The 14,085-nt window shown below is 34.8% G+C and overlaps 2 protein-coding genes across 2 annotated transcripts; one reads left to right on the forward strand and one right to left on the reverse strand.

Annotated features, from left to right (window-relative positions):
- The first annotated feature begins 185 nt into the window (after positions 1–185).
- Positions 186–4,492, forward strand: nAChRbeta1 (nicotinic acetylcholine receptor beta1). The gene is made up of 9 exons (XM_085192001.1): positions 186–267; positions 906–1,042; positions 1,162–1,316; positions 1,399–1,489; positions 1,580–1,927; positions 2,008–2,201; positions 2,280–2,438; positions 2,532–2,793; positions 2,878–4,492. The coding sequence occupies exons 1-9, from the start codon at positions 207–209 to the stop codon at positions 3,040–3,042; spliced, it is 1,572 nt and encodes a 523-aa protein (XP_085048127.1). The 5' UTR covers positions 186–206; the 3' UTR covers positions 3,043–4,492.
- A 1,130-nt stretch (positions 4,493–5,622) lies between these two features.
- Positions 5,623–13,962, reverse strand: Polr2A (RNA polymerase II subunit RpII215). Its single transcript, XM_085190948.1, has 7 exons — positions 13,844–13,962; positions 13,260–13,529; positions 12,868–13,174; positions 12,029–12,320; positions 7,954–11,381; positions 7,520–7,711; positions 5,623–7,436 (listed from the first exon to the last, which is right to left on the reverse strand). The coding sequence occupies exons 1-7, from the start codon at positions 13,922–13,924 to the stop codon at positions 6,310–6,312; spliced, it is 5,697 nt and encodes a 1,898-aa protein (XP_085047074.1). The 5' UTR covers positions 13,925–13,962; the 3' UTR covers positions 5,623–6,309.
- Positions 13,963–14,085: the final 123 nt, after the last annotated feature.

Below are 14,085 nucleotides of genomic sequence, written 5' to 3' on the forward strand. Positions count from 1 at the left end.
AATTATATGGGGTTCTGAAAATGTTCTACATTCGGTACGAGCCTGTTTGAAAGAGCGAAGTAATCTGCAAGCACGCGGTGTAGGCGGGCGGACAGGCGGGCGGACAGGCGGGCGGGCGGCGGGCTGAGGGCGCGGGCGGCGGGCCGAGGGCGGCGGTCGCAGGGCGCTGGCGTGACGCGGTGCCGCGTGCGGCAGTGGCGGCCGCCATGACGGCAGGGTCGCGCGTACGATTCCTGGTTATTGCTCTTCTTGCAGCTCTCTATTCAGGTATGCGATGCTACTGCATATATTCAAATTATTTAATTCAACATTATGATTAGATATGCAGCCCTAAAATTTCTACAACCGTGCAAAGTAATTAGCAAAGTTCAAAAACAATATTTAATTTAAAACTACAAATAAAATAAAAATAATATTAAACATATTTTAAATCAAAATGTATATTATATCAAAGAGTTATTAAATACTTGTCCGTCTATTTTATAATCAATATTTTTAATAAGTATATAAAATACGAATCTCATTATTTACAAAGTATTATTTTCTAACAGTGCATTAGATTTTGTGAAAGAAGAAAAAAAATATTAAAACCTTTGATCCGACATTGATACCTTCACATCTCACGAAGTGGTCCTTATTGATCGTAGTTGCAGCATCAGCGTAATACAGCGGACACTCCTTAGACATTTTGAACTTTGAAATTTAAATTTTATTGATGAACCAGTTAATTGGTTTCCATTCATTTCATATATATCAATAGATAAATTAAAAATAATAATTCTATACGTTTTTTGGCGTTTATTATTTTACTTGATTCTTAATTTCTTATTGCTATATAATAAAAAAACATTTAACGAATATTTCTTGTTAGAAAGATTTGGATGACCCATTTTTTATTTACCCAGGATGGTGTTCAGAGGACGAAGAGAGGTTAGTTCGAGATCTGTTCCGTGGGTACAACAAGCTCATCCGGCCCGTTCAAAACATGACACAAAAAGTGGATGTACGATTTGGCCTTGCCTTTGTTCAACTTATTAATGTTGTAAGTGATTTTCTTACAATTTTATTTCACAAGGAAACATACTTTAAAAATTAATTAAAATAATAATACATAATAGGAGATAGCTACGTGCAATATAAAAAGAAATCGTCTTTTTACAGAATGAAAAAAATCAAATCATGAAGTCAAATGTTTGGCTACGACTGGTATGGATGGATTATCAACTTATGTGGGATGAAGCCGATTACGGTGGTATTGGTGTGCTGAGACTGCCCCCTGACAAAGTATGGAAACCTGACATTGTGCTTTTTAATAAGTAAGGAATTTAAACATATATTTATATGCTATTAGATACTGTAAGTATAAACAATGTTATAATGGCATTATTTTTATTATAGCGCTGATGGAAACTATGAAGTACGATATAAATCTAACGTTTTAATCTATCCAAATGGAGAAGTCTTATGGGTTCCCCCTGCTATTTACCAGGTAAAAAAGAACGACTTGTTTGTAATTGCGTGAAATTTATTGTAAGGTGCCCTTATAAGATTTATTGAATACCAATATGTTTTGTTCCAGAGTTCTTGCACCATCGACGTGACATACTTTCCGTTTGACCAGCAAACATGTATCATGAAGTTTGGATCGTGGACGTTTAACGGTGATCAAGTGTCACTTGCTTTGTACAATAATAAAAATTTCGTAGATCTTTCTGACTATTGGAAGTCTGGCACATGGGATATAATCGAAGTACCTGCATACTTGAATATATACGAAGGAAACCACCCAACCGAAACCGATATTACATTTTATATTATTATCAGAAGGAAGACTCTGTTCTATACAGTTAACTTAATTTTGCCAACAGTTTTGATTTCATTTCTATGTGTTCTTGTTTTTTATTTACCTGCGGAAGCTGGAGAAAAAGTAAGCACTATATTCAAGGCATTAACTTATTTGATATATTTCGAATAATCGACGGATTATAATATTGTTTTTTCTTTCAGGTGACTCTGGGTATAAGCATTTTGCTGTCACTGGTCGTGTTTCTGTTATTGGTATCGAAAATTCTTCCGCCAACTTCACTTGTACTTCCACTTATCGCGAAATATCTCCTTTTTACGTTTATTATGAATACAGTCAGTATTCTTGTTACGGTAATTATCATTAACTGGAATTTCAGAGGCCCGAGAACACATAGGTAACAGAAGATAAAAAATATTTATTTAACAATTAAAATTTAAAGATAAAAGTATATATTATATTCTTATATTTGCAGAATGCCATTATGGATTCGTAGTGTTTTCTTGCACTATTTACCGGCAGCCCTTCTCATGCGTCGTCCTCGTAAGACACGTTTGCGATGGATGATGGAGATGCCTGGTATGGGAGCTCCACCGCATGCAGCGGCACCCCACGACTTACCAAAACATATAAGGTATGTATAAGTATAATTCATAAAAATCCTTACTAGAATAAATGTAGAAAATTATAAACTTATTTAACATTTTAATTAAATTCAATTACATAGCGCAATAGGAGCAAAACAAAGTAAAATGGAAGCAATGGAACTATCAGATCTTCATCATCCCAATTGCAAAATAAATCGTGCATCCGGTGGAGGCGAAGTGGGAGCACTCGGTGGACTTGGTGCTCTTGGGGGACTCGGCCTCGGTGAAAGACGTGAGTCGGAGAGTTCAGATTCACTTTTACTATCTCCTGAAGCGGCCAAAGCCACTGAAGCAGTTGAATTTATAGCAGAACATTTACGCAATGAAGATCTTTACATTCAGGTTATAAATTCTGTTTATAAAAATTGACGCTATGAAATATTTACATATAAAGTTTTTGTTTTTCAATGTGACATCTTTTTTCAGACTCGAGAGGACTGGAAGTATGTAGCAATGGTTATTGATAGACTGCAATTATATATATTCTTTCTCGTGACCACTGCCGGCACTGTGGGTATCTTAATGGATGCTCCTCATATATTTGAGTACGTCGATCAGGATCGCATCATTGAAATCTATAGAGGAAAATAAGCTAACATATGGATAGTACCTACCTAAATATTCTTAATCGAATTTAATATTATTTGGAATATATAATTGTATAATATAATTTTATTAACAAAACAAATCGATCCACATAGTTCCTTTTTATTGATAAATATAACAAATTTGTATCTTCGTTAAATATTTATATTAATATATTGTAGTGAAATATTACCGCGAATGTACCTATAGTAAAAATAGAGGTAAGCAAGTACGATAATGTTTACCTAACACATTTAGATGCTTCCTTAAAATAATTAAAAGATAATAATCTGAAGAAGAATAGATCTCACCAATAACATATTTGTGCAATACCTAAGTACCTAATCCTTAAAATAAAAAGCTTACACGTTGGACAAACTAAAAAATTATTACTTACTATTTTACTCACTGAGCTCATTCTATTTTTCTGTAATATCTTTCACTTCACATAATTATATTATATAAAAACTTATATTAGAAATTGTATGAACCTAATCGTGTCGTAGATAATTGAAAAATACTTAGGTATATAGAATTATAAAATGGCTGTGTTCGATGTTTATGGAAAGCACAATAGTATTGGATTAACTAAATTTTTACGTAATTTTATAAATTGTCAACGATGAAACTGATTGTAAGTCCTACCCTAAGTCCTAGAATTAAAAAAAAATAGATAATACCCATAGAAAATATTGTAAATTACGAAATTAATTTTTGCTATGGCACCATTAATTGACTCTAAGTTCCATTTTGTGAAGAAGTTATCATCTATTGAACATTACTTTAGGATAATAAAAAATAACTTTATAACTGTGCATGGGAAATGGAATGTATTAACACAAGGTTCCCTCTGCCGACCCTACTATTTTCGTATGCAGCGTGAAATTAAAAAAAACTTAAAAAAAAAAAGTAAGTTTATTTAAAAAAATAAGTGGCGTAGAAATTTTTGAAGCTTTATTGAAATTCTTTAAAAAATTATTGTATAATGTTATTAGGCATTTTTTTAGTTTCTTTCCATACTTTTATTGCGCCAAAAGCGCAGACTAAGTATTTCTGTATTTTTCCTGGTCTCATGGAATGGATTTATTTTACCGTTACTTAGATTCCTGTAAGAATAATAAGAAATCGATGCAGTAATAATTAATTATAACGGCTAATTTATTATTAAATGCATTATATTATAATTATTATAGATGACGACAAATATGTATATGTGACAATATTGTGAATGTTGCAGCTCAATTATTTAGGTAGGAATTTAATTTTATATTACGTAGGTGCAGGAAGTATAACCCTTCACGTCAAATATCTTCCAAATTAATTTAATATATCTGATATGTATTATACGTAGTTAATATAAGAAGCATAAATATAATTATTTGGTTGAAATAAGTATATGTAATACAACTGATTGTATTATGGTTTTTAGATTACGATTAAATACGGTAATTGAACACTTCGTTTTGTATTATTTCCATTTATACTCTATGACTAAAATAATATTTCTAATTATTTATTTAAAAATATGAAGTAGAGGCTTAAGCATAATTATTAAATATGTACCCAAACATCCATACGGCGCTCATTTTTTAAATCGAGATAGAAATTTAAAAACATAAAATAGATTCATTTCCCACTCAAAGAAATTTCAAAAACGTGAATTCAATTCCCACTCGAGTGGTATACATATATATATAAAAGGACTTGTCCTCACTGACTGAGGTAAGACGCACGCACAGCCGTAACCGCTGTGCGTAGAAACATGATATTTGGGCAGATGTTTACTTTCGTAATCTGGACATCCACTAAGAAGGGATTTTGAAAAATTTTAACCCTAAAGGGGTTGAAAGTTTGTATGGAAAAAAAATTAAATCGGCACCGATTCTTATAAAATTTGAAATTTAGATTTTTAAAAGAATTTAATTGAATACGTGTTTCATTGTTTTCAAGAATTTTCCCCCTAAGGGTACAAATAAGGGGTTGAAAGTTTGTATTGAAAAAAAATTAAATCGGCACCGATTCTTATAAAATTTGAAATTCAGACTCTTAAAAGTATTTAATTGAACACATGTTTCATGGTTTTCTAGAAATCTTCCCCTAAGGGTGCAAATAAAGGGTTGAAAGTTTGTATGGAAAAATCTTTAAAACGCCACCGATTAATATAAAATTTTTAATTTAGACTCTTAAAAATATTTAATTGAACATGTGTTTCATGGTTTTCTAGAATTCACCCCCTAAGGGTGCAAATAAGGGGTTGAAAGTTTGTATGGAAAAATCTTTAAATCGCCACCGATTTTTATAAAATTTTAAATTTAGACTCTTAAAAATATTTCATTGAACACATGTTTCTTGGTTTATTAGAATTCACCCCTAATTACGCAAGCAAAGCTGCGCGCGTCCGCTAGTTTAATATATTAGCGCAAGCTACTCAAAACGCAATGATTCCAGAATTTGACACTAGTGTCTGAGGCTCCCTCTGCATACCTTGCTATGTGCTAATTAATAAAACTCCTTTGCGTGTATTTATGTATACTTTATTAAATAAAATTACAATTCTACATAATAGATTAAATGATACACGGAATCTAACTTTTAATCATTTATTAAAAAAATAATCATAAAGTTTTCAAAGGTTTCTGTTAAAGTTATGCCTATTTCTAAATCTTAAAATCTAAATTAAACTTAAAAAATAATTAAAAACTTCTTTTGAAATGCACAAAAAGGTACTTGACGTATGTTTTAATAAACAATAAGAATTGATAATACAATGTAGCAACTTAAAACCATTTAATTTGAATATTTTGTACCAATCAAACTAATAAGAAAGTAAGAAAAGTTATGAAAAATAAATGTTTTATTTTTTCTAAAAAAATATTGTTTGAATATACTTATGTAATTTTAATGTTATAAATATTTGGATGAATCAAGATACCTCATTATCGTTAACAAATTTGGTATAAGAAAAACATTTATTTTCTTTTTATTAACATTATTACATAAATTACATCTTATTCTAAGTGTGTGCCACATTAAATGTTATACACATAGTACAGTACAGTTTTTTATGTTCTTTTTGTTATTTATGTTTTTTTTGTCCTTAAAGGACTGGTTACTACAAGACTTGTATTATTATCATTATTAATAAAAAAGACGTTCAATACATTTTAATTACACATAGGTAATAAGTCTTGCGCTTTAAACGTTTTAATATCTATAACACTTAAATTGTCAAAGATGATTTGAAACAAAATAATGTGTAATTTCTATTATTGTTTAATCATCCATATCGTCATGAGATGGTGACGTCGGTGAATAGTTTGGTGAAGTAGGTGAGTATGAAGAAGGACCTGCCGAAGAAGGTGAATAAGCTGGTGATGTTGGAGAATAATTTGAGGATGTAGGAGTGAACGTCGGCGAGGTTGGCGAATATTTCGTTGATGACGGTGAATACCCTGGTGATGATGGCGAGTAATTTGGTGAAGGTGAATAATTTGGGGAAGAAGGTGAATACTGGGTACTTCCTGGATGTTGTGGGGAAGAAGGCGAATATGCAGTACTCGTCGGCGAGTATTGAGGACTTTTTGGCATGTATTGAGGATTTGTTGGTGAATACGTGGGGCTTCCTCCGGCGAGTGACGGAGATGTCGGCGAATAGTTCGGTGACGGCGAGTACTTCGGCGAGGATGGCGAGTAGCTGGGTGAAGTAGGAGAATATGTTGGAGAATATGAAGGACTGGTTGGAGAATATGCCGGAGCTGTTGGTGTGTAATTTGGAGAAGATGGAGAATAGCTAAGAGATGCTGGACTGTACGCCGGGCTCGTTGGTGAATAGCTCGGTGAAGACGGTGAATAACCAGGAGATGTAGGAGAATAAGCGGCACTGGTTGGCGAATAGGACGGACTAGTTGGTGAATACGAGGGACTTGTTGGCGAGTAACTCGGAGAAGTAGCAGAGTAGCTAGGTGATGTTGGCGAATATGCCGGACTCGTCGGTGAATAACTTGGCGACGTCGGTGAATAGCTGGGGGACGTCGGCGAGTAGGATGGCGATGTGGGAGAGTAACCAGGCGAGGTTGGTGAGTAGCTGGGCGAAGTCGGAGAATATATTGGTGATGTTGGAGAATAGTGAGGTGACGTCGGCGAATATGAAGGACTTGTAGGGGAATAGTGCGGGGACGTGGGGGTAAGGCTCGGCGATGGAGCGGCATACACTGGGCTTGTTGGTGAATATGACGGAGAGGCTCCAGCTGGCGAAGCGTAAGGAGACAAAGGAGCTCCGGGTGACCCTGGAGATCCTGGTTGAGGCGACCACGAACTGCTGTAAGCTGGTGATAATCCTGACGCATCCGAAGCACCAGATGGCGAAAATGAAGGACCACCTGGAGTCATACTGCTACCCACTGAAAATAAACAAATTATATAAATCATAGATCACCCATAAGAGAAAGTCCTGTAGTTAACAAAATATATATATCTTATTTACCTTGCCCAGGAGACCAAACACTGCTTCCATATCCAGGTGTGTTTTGATTGGACCAAGGTGTCATGAGTGGAGTCATTGATGGTGTTCCTACACCAAAGTACATGCCGCCTCCAACTCCCATACCAACACCCAGGCCACCCATTTCCATACCATGTTTACACTTCTCCGCATCCAATAACAGATCGAAACAACCTGTAATATAGTGATATTATGTAAAATTTTACTAATAAACAGTGGTTTATTAGTAAAATTTTAACTAAGTAGCAATTTATCACAGCTATAATTTTAAATAAAAAATTAACACAAATTTTAAAAATATTAAACTCATTTATAGCTCTTTTTATTAATCAAAATATAGAATAACTAAAATATTAAATAAATTAAAAATGTAAATAACATATTATGTAAAATATGTAAATAAAAAATATATTTACCAGTTCCCATTCTAGGTAACTGTCCCATAATAATATTTTCTGATACACCTCTCATAGGATCTACTTCAGCGTGACTTGCTGCATCCAGCAGGACGTCGACAGTTTCTTCGAAAGAGCACCTCATGAGAGCTCCAGTGTCTTGCCTGTTGATACCGTGACGAGTGATAGCCATAAGATGACCTTTAGCCGTCATGACGTCACAAAGTAAGGCAAGATGACGGTAGTTTACGTATAAACCGTAGAATTGCAACACAGCGTTCATTTCCTTTTCAACTGATTTACGTACAGCTTCTATTCCGAGCACTTGGAAGATTTCGCAAATGTCGTTACTGAAGGTTCTTATCGGGTCTACATCGCGTTCTGATAATACTTTCATTAAGGAAGTACCGTCAGTTTCCAATAACCATTCCGCTATTGCTTTAAATTCACCCTGATCAGTTATTATAATACGCTTCTTAGCTTCAGTCTGGGGCAAGTGCATGTACACTTTGGCGATTGCTTCTATACCTTGCAATGTCATATCAGACAACATATTAGCTTCGATACATCGCAAGAACATGTCATCTTCCATCTTATCAACAGTTTCTTCATCATTATCTTGGAATTTACTCTCTTCATTATTCATAATTCTAATACGTAACACAAGTTTTTCTGCGTTATCATCGTTAAAGATACAGTTAAGGTCGTCACCGAACCCAGCATTAATTTTCTCTGCAATTTGCTCCATAGTTAATTTTTTATCAGTCATCCTTTTACGGTCCAATTCGATACGAAGTAACCATGGTGAAATTTTTGTTGGGTCAAAGTCAGGCATTTCATAATAAACATTAACGAACTCTTGATCTTCGCTAATAACAGTATTTTGTGGGTCAGGATCGTAGTAAATAGCAGTATTGGCAGTGACTTTACGTAATGTAGTGTGTTCCAATCTACATAGTACATTTTTGGCCTTTTCTGCGTCTCTAGCTGCTCCGCCAGTAAGAAAGACTGTGAGTGAAGGCGCTTTCGGTTTTTTAGAAATGTTAATAATTTCCTTAAGACGCGGCACACCGAGAGTTACGTTTTTGGATGACACACCAGCAAAGTGGAAAGTGTTCAGTGTCATCTGAGTGGCGGGCTCTCCGAGTGACTGGGCGGCCAGGGCTCCAACCATTTCTCCAGGATTCACTTGCGCTTGTTGGAACCTTGTCTCTATTTCTCCAATCAACCATTCAAACGCTTCACTTGAAAGCCTGTATTCTTCAGAAACAAATTTTGTGCATAATGTAGACCTTACTAGACATTGGAACAGTAATGTCGCATTCTCATTAGCTTGTTTTGACAATCGATCATCACCAGCTACTATCACGCATTTTTTCAAAAGATCCTTAACCCCCTGTATAACCTTAATTGGACTCAAGTCAGTAGGTAATCTCTTGTTAATGTGGAAAATCTTTTGTACATTCCAAATCATTCTTCTAAAGTTGCAAGGCAGTACAACTTTAGACTCACCACTGGGGAAAATTTGCCGCAATATTTCTCTGTCTTTACATAATTGTTCCCATTCGCTTTCTAGATCGCCAATAACATAGCCAGACTCTGTAAGCTCTTTAATAATTTCCTCATTGAATATTCTTTTCAAATATCTTTCATTGGTCGGATCAAATTTAAACTTCTTCTCAAATGCTTTGTTAGATAGTTTGACTGTCGGCATATTCTGGAATTCTACAGTCTCACCCGCGAGACCATCCTCCCCGTACCGCAATTGAATCAACTGCCCGACAGAATTACGGACAGTTCCATCATAATGTACCATAACTGACTCCATAGCCTTTATTAAACGACGCTGAATGTAACCAGTTTCAGCAGTTTTTACAGCGGTATCAATGAGACCTTCACGACCTCCCATGGCGTGGAAATAAAACTCAGAGGGTGTCAAGCCGGCAAGGTATGAATTTTCGACGAAACCTCTAGATTCTGGACCGTAATCGTCTTTGATGAAATGTGGCAATGTTCTTTTACGAAAACCGAACGGAATACGCTTTCCTTCAACGTTCTGTTGCCCTACACAAGCAATAACCTGTGAGATGTTAATGTTGGAACCTTTAGAACCAGCCACCACCATAGCCTTTAAGTTATTGTATTCAGTTAAAGACTTCTTAGCTGAGCCTCCAGTCTTGTCACGAGCGTCGTTCAGAATGCGATTTACTTGATTTTCGAATGTCTGCCTCAGAGTGTTACCTGGAGTTGGTTCGAGTTCCATGTTGTGCGCCTTTTGAATTACCTCTATTACATCATCTTTAGCTTTGACTATAGCTTTCTGAATTTCTTGATATGTTTGAGGATCGGCAATCGTATCGCCAATACCAATCGAGTGACCTTCCAGCAGTAGCCAATTATTGATTACTGTTTGAATATTACCATAGAATCGTCCAGCAGTCTCATGACCTAACTCTAACATGCAAATATGAAGCAAGGAACCTGCAGAGGCACCCAAAGATTTTTTACACAGAATACCCATGAGTAGCTCTCCATGTTCTACTATAACTTTAGTGTCTCCAGGAGATATCCAATTATATGGTCCATCATCTTCTTCATCAGGATGAGTGGAATGTGTCCGAACCATATTTACATTTCCAGGAATGATTAGAGTAAATATTTGTTTTCCAGTCCAAAGTGGTTGTGGTTTTAAAATACAGGGCTGCGGAATTTTGCCATCCCATGTTGGCAAAAACATAAGTAAATTCATGACTTGTTCTTTGGTTAAAAAAACATCTCGTTTTGTCATTTTTCTTACAGCAGTCAAAGTGTCCTGCACAATACCCATGACAGGTTTATTTGCTTGTGGAGTTATAATTTGTCTGGGTGTTATGTGTATGTTTTCTACTTCAGCGCGAGTTTCCATAGATTGAGGTACATGTAAATTCATTTCGTCGCCGTCAAAATCAGCATTGTACGGCGAAGTGCAACTCAAATTCATACGAAATGTAGACCACGGCAATACTTTCACCCTGTGACCCATCATACTCATTTTGTGCAAAGTTGGCTGTCGATTGAAAATAACCAAATCGTCGTCTCTCAAGTGACGCTCCACTTTGTATCCATATTGTAAATGCAAATCTGATGGCTTTGGATGAAACCTCAGATCTATTCTTTCTCCATTATCTCGGACTATATACTTTGCACCTGGATACTGTGCATTTCCCCTACGAACCAACTCCTGCATTCGGTCTATATTAAATGGTGTTACTAGTTCTGGGAATGTTAAATTTTGAGCAATAGAGCGAGGCACTCCTACTTGATCAATACGTAAATTAGGATCAGGAGTGATTACGGTTCTGGCAGAAAAGTCAACTCGCTTTCCCATAAGATTTCCTCTGATTCTCCCTTCTTTACCTTTTAAACGGGCCTTTATGGCTTTGAGTGGTTTTCCTGATTTTTGCATGGCTCTGGAAAATTGTACAGAAACAATTAATTAAATTTATTTCAATTTGCAACAATATTACTATTGCAAGAAATAAGTGCAAAGGTTTTTTATTGGAAATTTCCCATATCTGACTACCTTTTTCTCATTGAAGTAGCAAAAGAACTTAGGTAATAAATGAATATCTTGTAAATCTTTACTAATCTCCAAAACTGTAAAATAGCACCCTCATCTTTTCTATACACATTTTTAAATATTACATAACAACTTCACCAAAGATGACAAATGAGGAAATAAATATAATATATCCAATAATGCATTACTGATTTTCCTCAACAAAATTAAATAGTGAAATCATTTCAAGAATTATTTCAAGTGGTAATATTCATCCAGATGGTTGTGGCTAAGTGTCATGAAGTGTAACTGTACACAAATGGTTATGGGTTCAATCCTCGAAGAAATGAAATATTCATTTAAATATATATTTCTGTTTCATAACTCTGGTACCAAGGCAAATAGCAGCATTGAGTTCCCTGCCTACTAGGCTATGTTAAATTTACAAAAAAAAAACTCTTATAATAATAAATCAAAACACCTCCATTGTCTCTATTGCCACTTGCATAGCACTAGCATAGCTTTATTATTATATTTATATTGTGTAATTATACTTACTTTGGCATTCCAGGCATATCATTGTCTACAAATGTAGCCACATGAAACTGTAACATCCTTATGTTATCTGTGAGAACATGAGCAGCTGCACCTGACTGTTCATTTCTCATTAATTCATTGTTAGCTTTTATTATATCAGCAAGTTTATGGGTTAAATCATCCTGGTTCTTAGCCGATCCAAACATAACTACTGCTGGTCTTACAGCCAATGGTGGAACAGGTAAAACTGTAACTATCATCCAATCTGGTCTTGCAAATTTAGGGTCCATACCCAATATAAATGATTCCTCATCTACAAAAGACACAAATATATAAATACTTACTTGATTTCATATTTTCACAAAAAAATTAAGAGGCTGTTATGCCATAATCTATTTTTAAATGAGAGCTAATTTTGGCTTTCATTCCAATTTGAGAGAGATTATATTTAATTTTTTTTTGGAGGCTCTTAAACCTCAATATTCAGGTTATAAGTCCTGAGCACTGCTCTGTTCTCTCAACCCTTCAGTATGACTTGCACCTGCATGGAGTATCCATGTAATGCTAAGTCTCTTCACATTATAGTATACTTCAATTGATCCAAAACAAAGAAGCTCAATGATTTGAAATAAATTTTAATGTTCTTTGCTTTGGCAAAAAGATAAAGACAAAATAACTTTATGGTGTAATAAAATACAAAAAACATTCCACAGATTGTATGGTTTGATACATAACATGAAAGGGCTTATTGAAGGGATCCCAATTATACTTTTACTATAGTTTTACTTAAAGACAAATATGAGTGGGCCATAACATATGCTCCAGTCAATCTGCAAAAACATAATAAAAAAATCACATACCTGTAATGTGTTTAAGAATTTCATATACTCTCTCAGCTGTTATAATGATCTTCTTATCTTGGGTATCTTCATTTGCATGTTTCCATTCTGCAGTCAAATCCAGCCCTTGTCGTCTAATAGATGGTTGGTAATGCCCACAACCACCGTGACCTGAACCCCTTTTACCTTCTTCCCCTTCTTTACCAATATCCATATCTTCACCTCCTTCACAAATATTTTTACCTTTACATAAGTCATATACGTAAGTCAATCTTTTTCTAGGCTGTCCTTTTGATTTCATAACCACTTCCTTTATCTTTGGGTTTGTCTGTAATAATTATCTTATAAATTAGTGGATCATTTTATCAGTTATTAACATCAATTTAACTGTCACAACATCATTTGATATTTACCGGACTAACAAGCAGTTTAGAACAATAAAAGCAAACACATCTTAAAACTTTTATTGTTTTAGTTATGAAACCTATATGAAAAACTGGTTTTGCTAAATCTATGTGGCCAAAATGTCCTGGGCATTCTGTCATATTGCCAGCACATGTTTGACATCTGGAACTTCTGTCTATCACCCCTTGTCTAGGATCCATAAGCCCACCAATCTTAGGCCTCCCGCCCTCCATAGTTTCAGGGAAGCGAATGCCTCCATCTGTGACTGACATCCGTCGCTAAAATTTCGTAAAGTATTAACGTAAAACTCATAATAAACCATGTTGAACTTGAAAGCTTTAAACATTTAAGGACGTAATATCAATATTTATTAGGATATATTTTATGATTATACTATAAAACACATTTCTAGAGCAATATTTATGTTGGATTTCATTGTAAACATTATCTGAAAACGTAATAAACAGGACAGACAAGACGACGCAGTCGTCCCTCATTACACTTGCACAATATTTTATTTTCTTTCATCCAAATGTAAGTTTTTACAAATGTTTGTTTTAAAACAGTTTAGCATTTTTCATAACAAACTTACAATTTCATCTGGAGAAATTATCCCAAACTGTACTCGTTTTACTTGGCGCAAAGGCGCTTTAGAATCGTTCGTGGTCGCCATTTTAGACGACCAGTGACATTCATTGTTGACACAGCTCCTATATATAAACTTGATTATTTTTTTGTTTAGATGTCAAAGATCGTAACTTAACAGCCTATGCATATTGTAAATTGGAATAAAATATATTTTGAATTTAAATTAGGTTTTGCTAATTTTTAGTA

This window comes from Heliconius melpomene, chromosome 10 (assembly GCF_056956725.1).
Source record: "Heliconius melpomene rosina isolate 202511_hmr_F chromosome 10, ASM5695672v1, whole genome shotgun sequence".
Lineage (NCBI taxonomy): Eukaryota > Metazoa > Arthropoda > Insecta > Lepidoptera > Nymphalidae > Heliconius > Heliconius melpomene.

What these genes read in the sequence shown, in the direction of transcription:
- Polr2A (XM_085190948.1), bottom strand. Translation starts at nt 13,924, where the DNA reads ATGGCGACCACGAACGATTCTAAAGCGCCTTTGCGCCAAGTAAAACGA. An exon ending in CTAAACTGCTTGTTAGTCCG is followed by an intron (nt 13,175 to 13,259) that starts GTAAATATCAAA and finishes TAATTATTACAG; the next exon opens with ACAAACCCAAAGATAAAGGA. An exon ending in TGTTTGGTCTCCTGGGCAAG is followed by an intron (nt 7,437 to 7,519) that starts GTAAATAAGATA and finishes GTTTATTTTCAG; the next exon opens with TGGGTAGCAGTATGACTCCA.
- nAChRbeta1 (XM_085192001.1), top strand. Translation starts at nt 207, where the DNA reads ATGACGGCAGGGTCGCGCGTACGATTCCTGGTTATTGCTCTTCTTGCA. An exon ending in TCTTGCAGCTCTCTATTCAG is followed by an intron (nt 268 to 905) that starts GTATGCGATGCT and finishes TTATTTACCCAG; the next exon opens with GATGGTGTTCAGAGGACGAA. An exon ending in GACTTACCAAAACATATAAG is followed by an intron (nt 2,439 to 2,531) that starts GTATGTATAAGT and finishes TCAATTACATAG; the next exon opens with CGCAATAGGAGCAAAACAAA.